Here is a 19,714-nt window from a genome sequence, read left to right as displayed (position 1 = left end):
GGGCTAGGGCTAGGAGACTCGGCTTCCCACTCTACTTCAGCAGTCTCTGAGAACCTGAGGTTCTGTCTCAGAAAAGCAAGATATTTTATTAGGTGATCCTGGGTCCCTCGTAGCTCTAAATGTCTTTGGACTTAGATGTTTTCTGGAATGATGGAATGTAGTATAAATGCTTATTTATAATGTGAAGTTCAGAAAAAGATAAGCATACCATATTGCACTTCTCCAACAATTAATATGGTGAAAGTCTGGAAGGAAATATACAAAGGAGACAGTTTTAGAGAAGAGATGGGATCATGCGTCTAAATGTAAAATTCAACTTTAAAAAAAAAAGGACCCAACATTTACAGGTAAATGGATGGAGTTGCAGACTATCATGCTAAGCAAAGTAAGCCAATCCCAAAAAACCAAGAGCCAAATGTTTTATCTGATAAGTGGATGCTGATCCATAATGGGGGGTGGGGCGGCAAGGAAAAATGGAGAAATTTTGTATGGGGGAAGGGGAGAGAAGGAAGTGTGGGGGGAGATGGTGCAATGAGACGAAATTATGACCCTATGTACTGGTATGATTGCATGAATGGTGTGATTCTACATCAAGTACAACCAGAGAAATGAAAAGTTGTGCTCCGTTGTGTAAAAAATAAAATAAAATTTAATAAAAAATAACTTAAAAAAAAGGACCCAAGGTTCCCATTTGTGCAATCAATGCAGAACTGGTTGGTTCTCCCTCATCACTCTGCTACTTTTATTAGGCCACTATATTAGCTTCTTAAAGCTACTGTGACAAATTATCACAAAAAATGGTGGTTTTAAATAACACAAATCCATTACCCTACAGTTTTGGAGGTCAGAAGTTCAAACTGTGCCCCTTTGGGCTAATGTGGAGTGCAGGCAGAGCGGAATTCCTCCTGGAGACCCACAGGGAATCAATCGTTCCTTTTCCTGCTCCTAGGGGCCACCTGCAGTCCTCGGCTCATGGCTTCCGTTGAGCCTCGAAGCTAGCCGTGGCCAGCTGAGTCTTTCTCACATGCCATTCCCAAGATTTCCTCAGATACCAGTTCCTCTCACTCTGGATCTCTGGCCACCTAAATAATCCAGAACAATCTTCCCACCTCAAGGTCAGCTCGTGAGCAACTTTAATTACAACTGAAACCTGAACTATCCCTTGCCATCTGCAGAACATACTCGCTGATTCTGGGGGTTAGGGAGTGGGCATCTTTGAGGGGTTGTTATTCTGCCTCCACAGCACTGTGTATCCTCCTGATGACCCTTGGTCATTTGCATCCAGCTTAAGCTGCATAAACACAGCAAGGAGACAGGGCCACCTGTCTTCCTCTGTGACTTGCCTTGGGACCCTGTGGTAACATATGGATAATTCTGCTAGTCAGTGAGATGCCTCTTAGTAAGACATTCAGCTAGCAAACATTTATTAAGTGTCTGCTGTGTACCGAGTCCCTTCCCATGAAGCTTGTAGTCTGATAAAGGAAATGACCTGGTCATATAAACCAAGTGCAAAGCACGAAGGGGAGGAGACGTAAAGCAAGTGAGGTCAAGTGTCATGAACAGTGTCCCCATTCTAAAGGGAGATCTGAGACCTGAGGAGGTCATGGGGAAGGAGGTGGCCCAGCTCAATTCTAGCTCTGGATTTGTAATTTATGGCAATTAGAAATGAGTACAGGATAAGCATCCTGTTCCACTCTCCTTCCTTCTCCCAACCTATCTTCATCTTACTGAACTGAGACAACGTCTCTATTGAAAAAAGAAATGTATATTTATATATTCTTCCAAATATTCAGAATAGCATATAGATAATTTGTTGCCACCTTTTAGTACAATAATTTCATTTTCTATACATTTTGCAACTTGAACTAGTCTCAGGCCAAGTTGAAGATACTCCCAAGTAGGTACATTCATGAGTTTCAGGGGCAAATCTCTTAAGCATGGAATAGCTGGTCAAAGGATATGCCTAGTTTTAATGTTGATAGACATTGTCAAGTTGGCATCCAAGAGGCAAAACTGGTTTACTCTCCACCAAACTTGCTATGAGCAGCTATTCTTCCATAGGCCCACCACTGCCAGACAGCATTCATTTTTTATAAAACCTTTGCCATTTTGAGAGGTGGAAAGGGGTGTGTCAATGTGGTTTTGATTTGTGTTTCTCAAATGATGAGTGTGGTGTTTCCCCAATGTGCCATTTTGTTTTACACCTTTAAGTCATCTGGGATTTATTTTGTTATAAGAATAGGACTTATAACAAATAGTGTTATAAGTTCCATAGAGTGGCACTGGCTTATTAAATTATTCACATTTCCCCACAGATTTGAAATACCACCAGTTCTAAATTTTAAAAATGAAAAGAGTCCACTTCACTCTAAACCTCACACCATACACAAAATTAATTCAGAATGGAGCATAGATTTAAGAGTAAAGTATGAAATTAGAGGAGATTATAGGAGGCCTTCTTTAGTACTAGGGCTAGGCAAAGGTCTTGAGCATGACACAAAAATCACAATCTGTAAGATAAAAAAAAAATTAATCAACTGGACCTCACCAAACACATTTGCTCTGTAAACAATTCTATTAAGGGGATGAAAACACAGCTACAAATTGGAGCAAATATCGTCAAACCCACGCATCCAACAATGGCTTGTTTATATAATGTATAGAAAACTATCAAAACTCAATAGTAGGGGCTGGAGTTGTAGTTCAGTGGTAGATCCTCAGCACCACATAAAATTAAATAAATAAAATAAAGGTATAAAAAAGAATCTTAAAAAACTCAATAGTAAATTTTTAAAACTCAGAAAATACAATGATAACATGGGCAAAAGACTTGAACAGATATTTTGCCATAGAAGAGAGAGGGTTGGCAAATAGGCCAACCATATGAAAACATGTTCAACATCATTAGCCATTTGTCAAGTGCAAATCAAAACTAAAGCTAGAATAAACAAGATAGCAGTCTATACCTATTAATGGCTAAAATAAAAATAGTGTACATCCTCAATGGCATAAGGACCTCCCAATTAGGTCCCACCTCTTAAAGATCCATGCATCTCCCAGAAGTGCCATTCTGTGGGCCTTTGGGGGAACACCCACCCAAACCACAAAAAAATGATTTGCATGAGTGCTCACAGCACTTTTGTGCATCATAGCAAAAAACTGTAAACAACTCTAGTGTCTTTTGATAAGAACAGTTAAATAGATCCATACAACACAGTATCATTCATCAATGAAAAAAAATGAACCATTAATACATGCAATAATCAAAGTGGACTTCAGGAGTACTGTAGTTTTGTGAAAAAAGCCAATCTCTAAAGGCTACAAACCCTACAGGGTAGGGTTTATACATCATTCTCTGAATGGTAAAATTGTTGATATGCAGCACAGGGTAGTGGTTGTCAGGGGTTGGGCAGGAGATAAGGGGCCAGGGACACAAACAGGCAGTACTGCAGAGTTCTTTTGCAGTGAGCAAAGAATTCTCTATCTTGATTGTGATTGATGATTACATGAACCTAAAACCGTAACACAATTGTACAGAAAAATACACACACATACACACACACATACACACACACACACACACTCAAATTAATGCAGATTTTTAAATGGCAAAAATAAAATGAAATCTGTAATCCAGTCAAAAGCAATGTACTAAAGTCCACTTTCTGTTTTTTAAGATGCCATTATGGCCAACACTGCAGGTATTACTTTGCAATTTCCTGTGAATCTATAACTACTTCAAAAGGAAACATTTACAAAAATTTAAAGGACAGGAGGCCTAAAATTTATGAAAGAAGAAATTCAGTTTTTCTAAGGCCTTCCCGTTTCACAGGATAGTTCTGTTTGGCGGATGTTGGATCCTCAATAACCTATTCCCCTTCCCTTCTCCCAGACACACAAGGTACCCTTTTGAAAAGATTCCAGTTGAATGGAGGGCGACTTAAACCAAGACAAACACACACAAAAAGAGTGTGTTTAACCACATAAAAGTTGGTTAAAAAGAATACCAGCATGCAGTTATCCAGATTCATCAATTGTGGATATTCTAAGCCATTTGTTTTCTGACGTTGGATTTATTGATCAATCTACATCATTGTTTCTGAACCATTCCAGCGCAAGTTACATTGAGTGCCTCTGTCCCTACAACTTCACGCTTTATTTCCTAAGAATACTCTCTTATACAATTAAAGCACAGAGCTCAACTTCAGTAAATTTAATGCTGATAATACTGTCATCTTTCCTGTTTCACTGTTGTGAAATAACGTCTGGTATGGAATCCAGCCCGAGGTCAGGCACTGCACAGTGGTCATAAAACACCACTTGGAGAACCTGAGATTCAGAAGATCTGGCTTTACCACCAATCCCCCCACCCCACCCCTCCCCGTCACGGGGTACCCAGGATTCTCATTGGTAAAGCAGAGTCGTCGCGACTGACCGCCTTATCCCTGTGAGCAAAGGCGACGGTCTGTAAGAGCTAAACGGAGTGACTCTTGGGCATCGTTATCCCGGGAAGACGCCTGCGAGTGGCTGGCAGCAAGGGAGACCGCTTTGGTTTTCGCGCCCAGCCTGGGAAACGGGTTGGAGCGGAGGGAGGCGAGTCGGGGAACAGATCGGGGAAGAGATCGGGGAAGAGCGGAGCGCGACCGTGCGAAGGACCCCCACCACCTCCGGGTCACCTGGCGCGCCGGGCAGCCAATCCGCGGCGCGGCCCGTGCCCCCGCGGCCAATGGGAAGGCGGCGCGGCGCGCTCCCCCGGGGGCTATAAGTGCGCGCGGGGCGGCGGAAAGCGAAAGTGGTGGAGCGCCGTGGGCCGGGCCCCAGCCAGCCGCGGGGATGCTCCGGGCTCCCGAGCCGCGGCCGGGCGAGGCGGAGGCGGCCGGCTGCAGTCCGCGGGCCGCGCCGCCCACGCAGTCCAAGCCGCTAACCTCCTTCCTCATCCAGGACATCCTGCGGGACTGCCCCGAGCGGCGCCGCGGCCAAGCCGGTCACCCGCAGCCACCGTCCGGGCCGGACCCAAGGCGCGACCCTGAGCCTGAGCCCGAGGCTGGAGGAGAAGGAGGCCGCGCCCGGGCGCCTGCGGAGCCGCTGTGCGCCGGGCCCTGCGCCGCTCCGGGGGAGGCCGAGACGCTGGCGGAGTCCGAGCCAGGTAAGACGGCGAGACCGGGGAGGCCTGGTCCCAGGAGGACCTCCCGGAGCTCGGGATGCTGGGGTGCGGCATCACTGTCCTCGCTATCCCCTGGCCACGGACGAGCCTCGAGGTTAAAACCTGAGCCCCTGTGCAGGGTGGTGCCCTATTTTGACACCGCTTGACCCGCAAAAGTCAGTGGCACCTGCTCTGGCGATTAGAACTAATAAGAATGTATTAATATTATTGTTTGATCAGCAGAAGTCCCTTTGCTTCTCAGTCTCGTGGGCCGTAACACAGTACTTTGGACTGTTCCTTTTGGTCTTAAGGAGAAATAACACCGTTGGAATATTTATAGAGTAGACTCATTTTCTTTCCCATCACTTCTTCTGCACCAACCTAACGCCTCATTTAGGGTAAAGAGGATTAAAGCCCGAGAATGAACTTGCCATTAGCCCTTGCCGCCTCTCCCATCGCACAAGCCCTCTCTTGCCCACCCGGATGCTAACTCCGGATACCATTTGGTCTCCCTTTACCTGGTGTCTTACTTCTGGGGTGTTTTCCTGCCTGCCTGCTCCCACATATCTTTAACAAACATATCCAGAATCCCCCATTTAATTGTACTCAACAATATGGCAGAAAGTGCAACCACTAAGCGCCTGTAACTTCGGATTCTTGCTGATTATTAGAAAACTAATACATAATATACAAATTTATTCATTCTCCTTTCCAGAGAGTTCCTTAATCATGCGAAAAAAGTGAAATGTTTCCAAGATAACAGTGGGCTGTTTTGTTCACTCAGGGACGAGATAAGGGTGGATTGAATTCTGTGCTAACATGTAACTTTTTTCTTCTAATCCTCCTCTTTTCCAGATAGTCACTTTGAGACTTATCTCTTGGACTGTGAGCACACTTCAGGCGCCTTACCAAGCCTTTCCCAGACCCCCAAGCAGCCTCAGAAGCGCTCCCGAGCTGCCTTCTCCCACACTCAGGTCATTGAGTTAGAGAGGAAGTTCAGCCATCAGAAGTACCTGTCTGCCCCCGAAAGGGCTCACCTGGCCAAGAACCTCAAGCTCACTGAGACCCAAGTGAAAATATGGTTCCAGAACAGACGCTATAAGACTAAACGAAAGCAGCTGTCTTCAGATCTGGGCGACTTAGAGAAGCCCTCCTCCTTACCAGTCCTGAAGGAGGGGGGCTTCTCCAGGGCCTCCCTGATCTCCATGTATAACAGCTACCCTTACTACCCCTACCTTTATTGCCTGGGCAGCTGGAGCCCTGCTCTCTGGTAACGCCAGCTCAGAGGACAACTATGTGCCATCAGAAACTGCCTTCCCTGGAGAGTCTCTGTGGAAAACTGAAGGGGCTGAGGTCAGGAAGGGCTGGGGCCCAGGAGGTGTGCAGACCAAAACTGTTGGAGGTTTCTGTGGAAATCCCAGATTCTTCACTGGTGGGCCAATGAAAGACCAGGGCAGTGACTATTTCACTATCTAAATAGTTCCCCCAGTGCCTGCCATAGATCACTGTTGCTTTTAGCTTACTGTTTGAGGAGAGGAAGAGAAAAACCAAGTGCTGTTTCCAGCACTTTGCTTGACTTTGGATGAGCTGTGTGCCTTGCTCCTGAGGATTCTGTTGCTGTGGCTCCATCCTCCTGGGTAATTGATATCAACTCTGAAAGAGCCAACCTAAGGAGAGAAAGACAGCCAAGATGAGGATGTCACCTATCGAAGTAAACTTAGGTTCAGAAAACTCCTATTGGCCTTGGAATATGGCCAAGGTTTCTCTCTATTCCTGTAAAAGTGAGGAAGGCCTCAATGAAAAGCCCTCATGCTCTGGGCAGGTTGGCATGGGACAGGGGTGGGGAGGTGAAAATCTGAGCTTCTTATTCCTTTTTTCAGTAGTATGCCAATTTAAGTATTTACAGGGTGGCCTGAGTGGAACAAGATGCACTCGCTGTGGTTTTTAAGACAAGCTGTATAAACAGAACTGGACCAGAAGGAGTGGGACTGTGCCAGAAGAACCTCCGCGTGTCCAAGCAGGGGCCTGAGGAGGGTCCTGTTGCCTGTTTTATTGGCAAAAAGTGGACAGGAGTCTTCCAACCCCATCTGCCCTAGCTGGAAAATTTAGAATGAGAGGTTCCTGGGGTTTTCAGGGTAGAATTTGTTCTCCATTGTAACAGAGGTGACACCTTTTTTTTTTTTTTTTTTTTTTTTTTAGGGTAAGGTCCTTTCTTCCCTCCTTTTATTTTATTTTATTTTTTCTTTTCTTTTCTGAAGCAATTACCCTCTGAAGGGCCTTCTTTTTAGTCCAGGCTTTTAGTTTGGCTACACCTAATAGGCCTTTCTTATTTAGCCCAAGATCTGGTCTTTTTTTTTCTCTTATCACACCCAGCCTTGGAAAAAAAGGGGGAGGGGGGCAGATTCTGAGCCAGCCAAAAGACATACATTTTCTAAAGTAGCAATGCCTATTTATTTCCTTTAAAAATATACAGCATTAAATCCCAAATCCTATTTAAAGACCTGACAGCTTGAGAAGGTCACTGCTACATTTATAGGACACTGTGGCTCCGTTGTTACACTTCAGAGTCTGACCCTCTTTGGAAATCCCTGTAGGCAGAGAAGGTGAGGGCTAATGCATTTTTGTATGGAAACAAGAATGTAGTGCCCAGGGTCCAATATCATTGAAGGGTCCGTCCAGTAGAAATGAAGGGCTCCCAGAGAGAGCAGGGAAGAAACGTACCTGGGCTGTAGGTAGCCCCATCCATTGACCAGGAGAAGGAGCTGATATGCTTTGCAGGAAGAGGCTAAGAAAAAGGAAACCATGTTCAAAACAACATGGTCGTGGCTTCCATCACCAAATAAACTATCCACATGCTTAGGACCTGTGCTCAGTACTATAACAGATCCCCAGAATGACTTCAGCGAAAACTAGCAACAAGCAAAAAAGAAGGTTGGCTGCCCTCCTGTTTCTGTTGTACTAGAGGAGCCATTCGGGGGGAATAACCCAAAAACATTGCCCATGAGGTACCCTGAGGCTGGGAAGTCTCTTGCTCCCACTACTTAATTCTGTGCAGTGAGAAACGTTTCAATTTCCTCCTATTAAAAGGGCCAGTTTACTGTTGGTGGCCAAACTCCTAAAGTGAGTTGATAGAAAGTTAGCCAGTTTCATCCCATTTTTCCAAGGCTTGTGCTCCAAGTTGAAATGTCCAGTGCCATGTGCTGCCGCCCCCCCCTCCTCCACAGTACTACTAGATGGCTCCAAATGCAGAGGAGCCCCAATTGCTGTCTGCTTTGGACAGTCTCTTAAGCATTTAGTGCTGCTTCTCCACTCCGTACTCTTTCTTCCCTCTCTGAATTCTTTCAACCTGCAGTTCTACGAGGATTAAACATTTACCTGTGATGTGTATTGTGTTGCAAAAAGAAAGTTTGTTTCAAATTATTTTGTTTATCAATCCCCACTGGAACTAGTCATTCACCCACACCTGAACTGGTAGAAAAATATTTGAAGAAATAGTTTCTGAGCCTGACGGGTGACAAGGACAGTCTGTTTCTATCCTGTTTAATAAATTAGTTCACGAACACTGCTTCAATATGTAACATAAAGGTCTGTGACTTGAAGTTTAGTAAAGTACCCCAGTTGAACTTTATTTTTCTATGTATTTTTTTTGCAACATGAGTGTTTTAAAAATAAAGTCTCTATGTCTTTATTAGACATATCTGTGTATGAGTCTCAGTCCCCTAAAAACTGCATGCTGTTTAATGTAGGTATTTCTGGTTACCATATCCTCTGGCCCTCTGCCTTGCTGACAAACCTTTTGCTACAAAATCATCCAAAACAGCAGCTTAGTCGGTAGTGGACGAGCATTATTCATTTACAAACGGGCCCTGCCTCCCTTCCTGGTAAACAGAGGAAAGGGAGATGAAGTTTCTGTCTTTAATAATCACCCCACTTCAGCTCCAGGACACTTTATATTTAAATAAAGACCATCAAGTATTTACTTGCATTTCCGGAAGACCCTGAAGGAAACATGGAGACCACAGCAATTCTGCTTTAAAAAGTCTTTTTTCATCTCCCCTCACCCCTCATACTACAGCTTCCCTGGCCCTCTCACTCCTGAGTCTTCCTAAAAATTTCACCTGTAACCAGAGCTGATGGACCTCTTGCAAGCCAGACCTTTGAATCGGAATCACAAGTGTTGACAATAAGTTTTATCATGCTAAAAGATTAATAACACACCCTTCATCCCCCTGCACTAAACTTTATTAAATCCCACAAGCAGAAAGTCTTATGCACCTGATTACCTGGGAGAATGGATGGTTTTCTTCCCTCCTCCTTCAAGGAAATAGAAGCTTAAAAAGTGAGGTGCTTACTTTAGGTAAAACATATCATAATTTCAAAGTATGCTCTAATCCCTTAAGTACATTGTACACACAGGTGGGGCTTCTTGTAGCATGCTCACCTCTGAGCGTTAACTCTGCACAAATCTACAGCCATCCTGCCTTCCTCCCTTCCCCTGGAAGGCCATTAGCTCTCCAATTACAAAGCTCCTGCAGTAAATTAACAGAGCAGTTTTTTTTTCCTTTCTGGTAAACCATTTAAAAGCAACTAATCCAGGAAATTAAACAAAAGTATCTTATCTTTCAAGTAGTCCTCTCTGCCTCTTCTTTTCTGTCCCCTTTCCAACTTTCCCTGCTATCTCTTCTAATCTCAGACCCGGCTCCTTTCAGCAGCTCCCCTTGGCATGTCCCATGTCCCTGCACTTTAGAACTGCTTTTCAGTCTGCCTTTCAGTGACTTCCCCTGTAAGTCTCTAGAGCCAGAGTTTTGTCACTTCTGGTCCTGCCGGTTTTCCCCAGGCCTCCTTAGCAAGCCGATAGCCATCAGAGGGGAAGTAAATGTCAGGGATTTACACCTAACAAAAATGTTTTTCTTCTAACCACGAAGCAAATCATTTTCCTTTTAAAAAATATTTTTATTGGTAAATTATAATTATACACAACAGCAGGCTCCAATGTGATGTATTTGTATCTGCACACAGCATAATTTGGTCTAATTTGTCCCCCACCCGCTTCGTACTGTCCCCTTCCCTCCCCTCCTTTATCCCCTCTGGTCTCCCTTCTATTTTCATGAAGGGCCCAACCTTTTCTCTCTAATTTCTACATATGAAAGAAAACACATGACCCCTGACTTCGGAGTCTGGCTTATTTCATTTGGCACGATGTTCTCCAGTTCCATCCACTTTTCCTGCAATGACATAATTTTTTTGTGCTTTATAACAAACTCCGGTGTGTATATATACCACATTTTCTTTTTTTTTTTTTTTTTTTTTTTTTTAAATATTTATTTATTTATTTTAGTTTTTGGCGGACACAACATCTTTGTTTGTATGTGGCGCTGAGGATTGAACCCGGGCCGCAGGCACACCAGGCGAGCACGCTACCGCTTGAGCCACATCCCCAGCCCCCCACATTTTCTTTATCCAGTTATCTGTTGGTGGACACTTAGTCTGGTTTCATAACCTGACTATTAAGTCTATAAATAGGTATGCAGGTAGCACAACAGTATTCTGACTTTAATTTTTTTGGGAGAAATACTGAGGAACAGTATAGCTGGGTCTTATGGTGGATCCGTTTCTAGTCTTTTGAGAAACCTCCAGTCTGATTTCCCATAGCGTTTGTACTAATTCACATTCTCACCAATGGTGTGTAAGTATACTTCCCTCCCCTACATTCTTACCAGAATTTATTATTATTTGTGTTCTTCATGACTGCCATTCTAACCAGAGTGAGATTAAATCTTAGTGTAATTTTAGCAAATCATTTTTCTAGGATGATGTTAATATCATGCATCTTGAAACTGCCCTCAGAGGGAACAGTGACCAAGAAGAGAAAGTCACATAACTTAGGTGTCCTGGAAATAGACCATGTGATGAAGAGCGGCATGCAAAACCTTTTTGAGAGAAACACACCTGGAAGGCCGTGAGGAAGGCAGGTTTGAGGAGAGGGCATAATCGACCAATAACACAGCTGTGACTGAGGCCTCACCCAGTACTTGAAGCTGCAAAACCAAGATGTCCCACACCGAGAGAAGTGAGATGGGCATTTAATTCCAGCATTAACTGCCTCTTGAAAGTGGAAGGAAACTTGGGAATTGCAGTTTCTTTGGGTGTAGGGCTGTGGCCATCAAGGAATACAGTGACAAGTCTTTGCACCAGTATTGCCACCAGCTGGTGGGATTATGTCCACTCTGTTCAGGGGGACTTGGTGGACACCACTATAAGACATAGGACCCCTTCCTTGGTGGCCCTCGGGGCCATGGTCACCACCATTTTCTGCACTGAGGAAATCTGTGTGAGCCAGTGAGACCAGGGCTGGAGCTCTGAGCTCTACTCTCAGGCATCCAGGCTCTGCCGTTCCCTTGGCCATCATGAACGTGTCACCAAGGCATGTTTTTCAAAGCTGAGTTATTTACTGCTCAAGAGAAAGGGCAGGAACGAGAGTCCTGGAACACGAAGGGCTCCTAGTTTAACCGTGGACTTGGCCTCCCTGCAGACTTTCCCAGGCAGAGCAGCCTGTGAAAAGGCAGCTCTAAGTCTGCAGGGAGAGCGAAAGAATCCCAGCTTGCATGAGTGTCCTTCCCTCACCTCTTCAGGGCCTCCAGATGTGGCCTGGACTTATTTCCTGAGAGTCACTGGGTCAGATTTGGGTTTAGGACAGAGACGTAGCCTCCTTTAATGGGGCAGTCTCCAGTTGCCAGCCTGTTCAGTCACAGGAGAGCCCATACCAGAGGCGATGGGGGACAGAGAAAAGAGTGACAGGGACTAGTCCCATTTTCTCACTGGAATGACTGCTGTCATTTGGAAGAGGTTTGTCCCCCAAAGGCTAGCGTGCTAGAAATCTGTTTCCTTGTGTTGCAGTGTCACGGTGGTGGAGCCATTAAAAAGTGGGACCTGGTAGAAGTCATTAAGTCTCGGGGGCTTCCCTCTCATGACTCAATTAATGTGTCTCACGGGTTGTTATTGAAGAGCAAGCCCCGCCCCTCCCTAGTCTCTTCCTTTCTGTTTTGCCATGTGACATCTTACATGTGCTCCTCCCATGCGATGCGATACCATCTACCATGAGTCCCTCACCAGCAGCCAAGATTGGTGCCATACTCTTAGGCCTTCAAAACCATAAGACAAAATAAAAATACCCAGCCACAGGTACTTTGTTATATATATATATAGACAAAAACCATGATATATTTTTTAAAAGCCTAGAATGTGTGGTGATGCATGGGAGAAAAAAACAACAATAACAAAAAAAATGTTGATTTTGCTTTCTTAAAGGTGAAATTCCAGCAGCATTTAGTCTCAAATACCAGTAGTGCCCACATTCTCAGGAGCACCTGCAAGATGACCCTGAGTCTACTTTAACACATTAACATTTCCTTGGATGAAGATCTTGGGAATCTCAGACATCAGCATATATATTTTTTTAATATTTAATTTTTTTAGTTGTTGTTGGATACAATACCTTTATTTTACTTATATATGTTTATGTGGTGCTGAGGATCGAACCCAGGGCCTAGCATGTGGTAGGTGAGCGCTCTACCGCTGAGCCACAACCCCAGCCCAACATCAGTATTTTTTAATGCTAATGTCCAAGGTTGCAATTCACTCACTAAGCCTCTTTACAAGGGGTTGTCCTCCTTAGTATCTCAGCCTCAATGGTGTCAGGACAGGAGAGAGTCACCTGGAGGTGCCAGCCAGGAAGAGAGGCATTGGGAATTTCCCATCATCCCCCTCCTTTGGTTTGCTCTTCCGATCGTTTCTTACTTTCTTCCCAAGCATCCCCTTTTTGGAATTTCTGACACCACCAAAAGGCCCTCTGTAATCGGGGAAAACCCAGCCTATCCCAGCAAATCCCTCACTCAATGCTTACGGAACCCAACCTGCATAGGTGTTCTGCTTACCTGGTAATCCAGAAGCAATCACTACCCATCTCCAACCCGTACCCCCCAGGGCTGGCAATATATTCTGTCCCACGAAGAAAGGAAATAAAATGGCATCCTAGAGTTGCCGAAGATATTCACCTGCCTGGAACCACAGAGTCCTGTTTGCGCATCGCTAGGAACAGCTGGTGCTATTTAACGTCTGTCGGCTAGCGTCACGCTTCCCTGACAAACCATCCGTCAGGATTAAATGGTGTCTTACCGCTGACATAACATTTACACTTCCTTCTGCCAAATCGCTATATTAAACTTTTTTTTTTTTTTAAACTTGGGTGAAGCGATGGATAAGAGTGGAAGTCATTCAAGGAGGGGAAAGAATAAGCCTTGTGGCAACAAGGTTTTTGACTAAAATTTGCATGCAGTAAATTCAGAGTTGGCATTAGAACTCCAATGACCGAAAAGCTTCCATGTGACCCAACCAATATTTGGAAATGGGGTGATGGAAGGGAGTTCCCTCTGCCCAGTTCTTCCATGGAGAGGAATGTCACAGCAGGAACCCGGGGGCAGGAAGGGATGGGATTCTCTCATGGAAAAGTTTGGAATCTCTCCCCCACTCCATGCTGGGAACTTGCTACTACTTAGGTCTTTCATGGTATTTCCCGCTCTGAGGAAGATCCAAAGCACCAAAGGCCATTCCTGCAGGTTCTCATGTCTTGCCAAGATGGACAGTGGTGAGTGTGGCATGTATTCCAAGGATTGCCATGGGTAAAGATGCAGGCAAGGTACTTATTTAGCTTTAGCAGAGCTCTGGCTAGACTGCCTACATCTCCTTCCTGCGATAACATAACAAATAATGGAGACATCAGTAGGACAGACTTTTGAATTGCACTAGAGAAGTGAGACACTTCCAGAGCCTGCAGAATTCTCTCCGGTTGCCCTTTAGTGAAATGCACAAACTGGCAGGGTGAATTAAGGATGGAAGATTGGACAAGGTTCCAGGGTCCTCAGTGTGATTCCTGCAAATTAAAACCACTCTGGGTTTTTCATTTTCCTTATCTGCTAAATGAATAGACAAGATCCTACGTAAATATGCAAATTGCATCGAGAAATTCTGGTGGAAGGAGTTGTTTATTTATTTATGTTACTGGGGATGGAACCCAGGGGTGCTTCACCCCTAAGCCACATCCCCAGCCTTTTTAAATTTTTTTATTTTGAGACAGTGTCTTGCTAAATTGCTTAGAGCCTCACTACATTACTGAGGCTGGCCTTGGACTGCCATCCCCCTGCCTCAGCCTCCCGAGTCACTGGGATTACGAACATGCACCACCATGCCAGGATTGGAAGGAGTTTTTTTTTGTTTTGTTTAGTTATTTTTATGTGGTGCTGAGGATCCAACCCAGTGCCTCGTGCATGCTAGGCAAGAATTCCACCACTGAGCCACAAGCCCGGTCCCAAGAGTTTTTAAACAGGAAAAAAAGAGAGAGAGAGAGAGAGAGAGAGAGAGAGAGAGAGAGGGAATGGAGTGAGAGCTAGTGGCACTGGCAAGGAAGACGCATTAAAGACAGCAGTAGTGTAGAGTTCAGAGTTCTGCACCCTTGTAGCTCCAGAATCCTGACTCCAGAAATGCTTTTCAGGCCTGGATCTCAGTTGAGTTCTCGGTCACAGGGTCGTGATGTTTCTTGGGAGATAGTTCACCTGCAAAGGAAGAACAAAGGAGAGAGAGAGAGGGAGAGGAGGAACGACGAGTTTCAAGGGGAAGAACTCTGGATAGATGGTTTCCCAGGGGCTGTGGAGGCATCCTTGTGTGCACGTGAGCTCACGACTCCCCTCAATGGCTTCCGATTGACCCCTGAGTGGAGAGATGGCTCAATATCCTGGAAATTAAGTTTTATTAGAGAGACAGACTGGGGGCATGTCAACTTTGGCTTCAGGAAGGAACAAAAGCTGGACCAGGATCTGAGGAAAGGTGTTCACATTACAACCCAAATAGTTTTTATAAGATCCTGTTCAGGCACACATCCCAGAGGAGCAGGATGGGTTTGCACAGATAGGACACTTCACACACAGAGAAGCAGCCGTGTTGGAGAACAAGGTGCCGTTTACTCCAGGAGGCCGAGAGAAAGGACTCAGAAGACACAATTAATCATGAATCCTAATACCCAGATCTGATTTGACCTTGGGCAGCAACCAGAAGGGTATGATGTCCTGAGCAGCAGAGCTAAGCAGCCCCTCCTTCCTCTGCACTGAGCAGACAGAAGTTGGGCACTGAGCAGCTCTGTGTCTGGTGAATTATGAATAAACAAACAAATGAACGAATCCAGGCTGCACCAGAAGTACTAGGCTCAGTTCTAAGCATCATAATTGGGAGGGTTCTGATGCGGGTTCTCTGCCATGGGGAAGATTCCTCGAAACTGACAACTCTTTGGTAAAGAGGTCAGAAGAAGGTGGAGGTGCATGGTTCAACTCCAAGATCCTTGCCAGCCCTCCGGTCCTACCATTCAAAAGAGAAGTATCGGGCTCTGACTGGGCTAACACCTGCTAATTGTGAGATGGGAGCAAATCATCCCAGCTCACCTGAGTTTCAGCTACTTCTTTGTTAAATGAGGAAATTAATCCTTTAGGTGGTAAATGGAATCAAATCATTCCTATAGGTCCTGTCTCTGACTCCTAAGGGAAACCATTGTGTAAAGGGAAAAAAAGGAGACTTTTTGATTGATTGATTGATATTTGATGACTGATATCTGAAATACCATCCATAGAGATTCATTCTTGAATCTTAAGAATTCCTCTCCAGTTGAATATTCCTGGGAGAAGTAATGAACTAAGTATAATGAATAATTTATCCCTGATATGAGTAAGTTTATTGATTTCAGTAGAGACAGAAAATGGATCAGGGTGAAGCGTGCATGAACACCCCCACCTCCCCCCAACACACACATACACAAAAGAAGGCTGGAGCTTGAGAAGAAAAATAAATACATTTCTATTGCTAAATATCATTTGAGTTTAGTCCTGCCTATAAGCCAAATAATTTTGATTGTCTTATTGCTTAGTCGTATATTCTAAGCTATTACATTCTTCTCTTGGAGCCCTTTCAACTTTAGATCTCAGAATATGCACATCATTGCCTGAAATAAATATCTGATGACTTCTCTCTAGTGCATTATTTATGCCTCTTTTCCTTCAACTCAGAAATTAGGGAATATGGAAGGTGACAAAAAGGTCTTCATGCTTATTTTTATTGTTAACTGAAAAATGCCATAGTTCTAAGCCCTTTGCCTCCTAAGTCAATAATCACACAGGATTCTCTAAATGCAGCATGATATCAATGATGAAGAGGATGGATTCTAGCTTCAGGTGTAACGTGTTATCCTGATTGTCCCTTCAGGTTGGTTCTGTGAGACCTTAGACAAGTTATTTGACAAAACTGAAACTCAAATTCATAATCTTCGAATTAAGGCCTTATTTACAGAGTTGTTCTAAGAATCAAATGAGATAAATCTAGCCCATAATAGGTCATCAAGAATTTCCAGTTCACTTTACTCTTTTTGAGAAACTGTCTAAACTTTATCCAAATGTATGCATAAAATTACAAACTATAATTAAATATATACATATTCAGAACACTCACTCAATATATACATGCTTTTCCATGAAGCAACATCACAAGCGGTATTTGCATTAGCATTTTTGTGACCACTTAATATGCCAGTAGGTTAATATTCCATAATATAAACCACCATATTACTGGACACAAAAGTTTGAAGTAGGTAAATAGATTGAAAACAGACTCAAAGAGAAGTGCAGAAAAACTTACTACAAAGAGAATTAAAGACTTATGTCTTCAAGATACGGTAATTTCTCCTGGGCTGAGCTATAATCCCACAGAATACATATGAGATGCTTCCTATAGGGGAAGGACTATGTCCTCTGAATTAAATCTTTAGAGCTAGACCACAGAACAGGGCTGTTTGCTTCCCTGCCCAAAACTGGATTGCTCAAGTACAAAGAAAATAAATCAACAAAAATAGCTAAGAGGCATTTCTAAACATGCCCAGCCGCAAATATTTATGACCATTAGTTCTTGGAGAAAGGTCATTTCAGATAAGACAACTATTTATACAGAAAACAAAAATGAAACATATATTGATTGGTTTTTCATTGACTCTCCCAGCCCTGGGAGAGGTATGGAGCAGGAAAAAGCCTGCCTAAGCAGTTTACACTTGGCCACTGCCTCATCCACTTAAGTTGGACTAGAGGGAGGAATTCAGAAGCTGAAGTTCAGTGTCTTATGACCACGTGGACCATATCTTTTTCCCCAACTTTATTTTTTCAGTACTAGGATTTGAACCCAGGGCCTCGAACATGTTAGACAAATGCTATACCATTAAGTTACACCTTCAGCTATTTTTAAAATCTATCTTGAGACAAGGTCTCATTAAGTTGCTGAGGTAGGCTTCAACCTTGTGATCCTCCTGCCTCAGTCTCCAGCATAGCTGGGATTAAGGGGTGTGCCCCTGTACCCAAATTCCAACATTCTTTATAAAAGAAAGGAAAGGATCCAAAGACTAGAGACTTTTCATGGCCAGGTTAGATCCTTGAGTTAGGAGGGACGGAGGGAGAAGTCAGAGGAGAAGACCTCCCCTATTAGTTGATTCAATGAGACTATTGTCCAAAGGTCTGATAACCTTGGGAAATGATCCATTTTTCTATGTCTTTGTTTCCTCGTCTATAAAGTCATCTCTAGGGTCTCTTCCGGCTCCTACCAGTCTATATTTAACAATGTCTGTTTTTGGAGCTGTCAGACCCTTTCCGTAGCTGTCCAAATTCAAAACCATTAAAATTTAAGAACAACATTTGCATGGAAGTCATCGTTCAAGCAGATGCCCAGTAATTTGTGACAACGTCCAGCCCAGTGTAGGTTGAGTTAATTTGTATAATCTAAACAAAGGGTTTGTTTCACATGACTGTTAGAATCAAAGGAAACAATGCTGTCAGAATAACTAGGTGACTATAGGGGTGTCCTTACTAGGGTGTTGCAGATGCTGGCTTGGCCAGGGTCTTCAGTATTATTTAAAAGTAAAAGAAATGAGCTAGCAATCCTTGAAAAGACAGAGATACAACCTAAATGCATATCGCTAAGTGAAGAAACCAGAATGCAAAGGGCACATACTGTGTGATTTCAGCTACACAATATTCTGGAAAAGTCATAACTAAAGTAGCAGTTAAAAACAAACAAATAAAAAAAATAAAATAAAAATAAATCAGTGGTTGCCAGTGATTTGGGGGAGGAAAGAATGAATAGTTGGAGCACAGGGGAATTTTAGGACAGTGCAACTTCTCTGTGATACTGTGATATAGTGGCTATATGATATTATGCATTTAACAAAACCCATAGAACCATATAGCACAAAGAGTGAAAAAAATATTTAAAAGGTCAGGATCCAAGAAGGAATGGAGAATCTTACCTGCATTACACAATAATGTATAAAACAACTGCAGTAAAGGAGAAGGGGAGGTGGTGATCTAAGTAATTGTGGAACTGGGTAGAGACTGGGTGATGCTAAAATTGGGGTGGAGGAGGAGCTGTAAAGGAGCAGCGTTTCTGGGCTGGGATTGTGGCTCAGCAGCAGAGCTCTCGCCTGGCACGTGTGAGACCCTGGGTTCTAACCTCAGCACCACATAAAAAAATGAATAAACAACATAAAGATATTGTGCCCATGTATAACTAAAAAATATTTTTAAAAAAGGAGCAGCATTTTTGTTTGTTATTAAAGTTAATCTGATATTAAAATTAAATTAGAGTATTATAACTTTAGGATGTTAATCATAATCCCCCGGTGACTACAAAGAAAATAGTTATAAAAATATACAAGAGGCAATAAGGGAATTAAAATTTTAGTACAAAAAAAAATCAACCAAACACAAAAGCAGAAAGTAATGCAAGAAATGAAGCACATAGAAAACACAGGAAATGACAGTTAAAATAAATGATCAGTAATTACTTTTAATGTAAATGGATTGAATTTTCTAATCAAAAGCAGAGATTGGGGCTGGGGATGTGGCTCAAGCGGTAGCGCCCTCGCCTGGCATGCGTGCGGCCCGGGTTCAATCCTCAGCACCACATACAAACAAAGATGTTGTGTCCGCGGAAAACTAAAAAAAAAATAAATATTAAAATTCTCTCTCTCTCTCTCTCTTTCTCTTTAAAAAAAAAAGCAGAGATTGATCAAATGGATTTTTAAAAAAAAGACATGATCCAACAAGGTGATGTTTATAAGACTCATTTTAGATCCAGAGACACTAACAGGTTAAAAGTGAATGGATGGAAAAGACATCAAATACAAAGAGTAATAAGAGTAATCAAGAGAGTAAGGGTGGCTATTCTAATACCAAACTAAACAGACATTAAGTCAAAAAAGATCACAAGAGACAAAGGAGGACTTGATATATTCAAAAAGGACTGAATAGAGCAAGATGATATCACAATTATAAACATTTATGCACATAGTAAGAGATTATATGAAGCAAAAATTAACAGAGCTGAAAGGAAAAACAGACAGTTCTATAATAGTAAAGGTTTGAATACCTCACCCCCAACAAAGGATGGAGCAAGCCGACAGAAGGTTAAGATTAAATACAGGACTTGAACAACATG

At 43.2% G+C, this 19,714-nt stretch overlaps 1 protein-coding gene across 1 annotated transcript; it reads left to right on the top strand.

The window, feature by feature from the left end:
- The first annotated feature begins 4,833 nt into the window (after positions 1-4,833).
- On the top strand, positions 4,834-8,834 carry Nkx3-1 (NK3 homeobox 1). The gene is made up of 2 exons (XM_046447860.2): positions 4,834-5,146; positions 5,999-8,834. Exons 1-2 carry the CDS (start codon positions 4,834-4,836, stop codon positions 6,415-6,417), a joined length of 732 nt encoding a protein of 243 aa, XP_046303816.1. The 3' UTR covers positions 6,418-8,834.
- Positions 8,835-19,714: the final 10,880 nt, after the last annotated feature.

The sequence above is a fragment of the Marmota monax genome, unplaced genomic scaffold (genome assembly GCF_021218885.2).
Source record: "Marmota monax isolate L192 unplaced genomic scaffold, Marmota_monax_Labrador192_F-V1.1 WCK01_AAM20220418_F8-fsc00040, whole genome shotgun sequence".
Classification (NCBI taxonomy): Eukaryota; Metazoa; Chordata; class Mammalia; order Rodentia; family Sciuridae; genus Marmota; species Marmota monax.
Note: the sequence above shows the minus strand (reverse complement) of the source record. Positions and strands in the feature narration are given on the sequence as shown.

Coding starts and splice junctions, on each gene's coding strand:
- Nkx3-1 (XM_046447860.2), top strand. CDS start 4,834: ATGCTCCGGGCTCCCGAGCCGCGGCCGGGCGAGGCGGAGGCGGCCGGC. Junction 5,147..5,998: donor GCTGGCGGAGTCCGAGCCAG/GTAAGACGGCGA, acceptor CCTCTTTTCCAG/ATAGTCACTTTGAGACTTAT.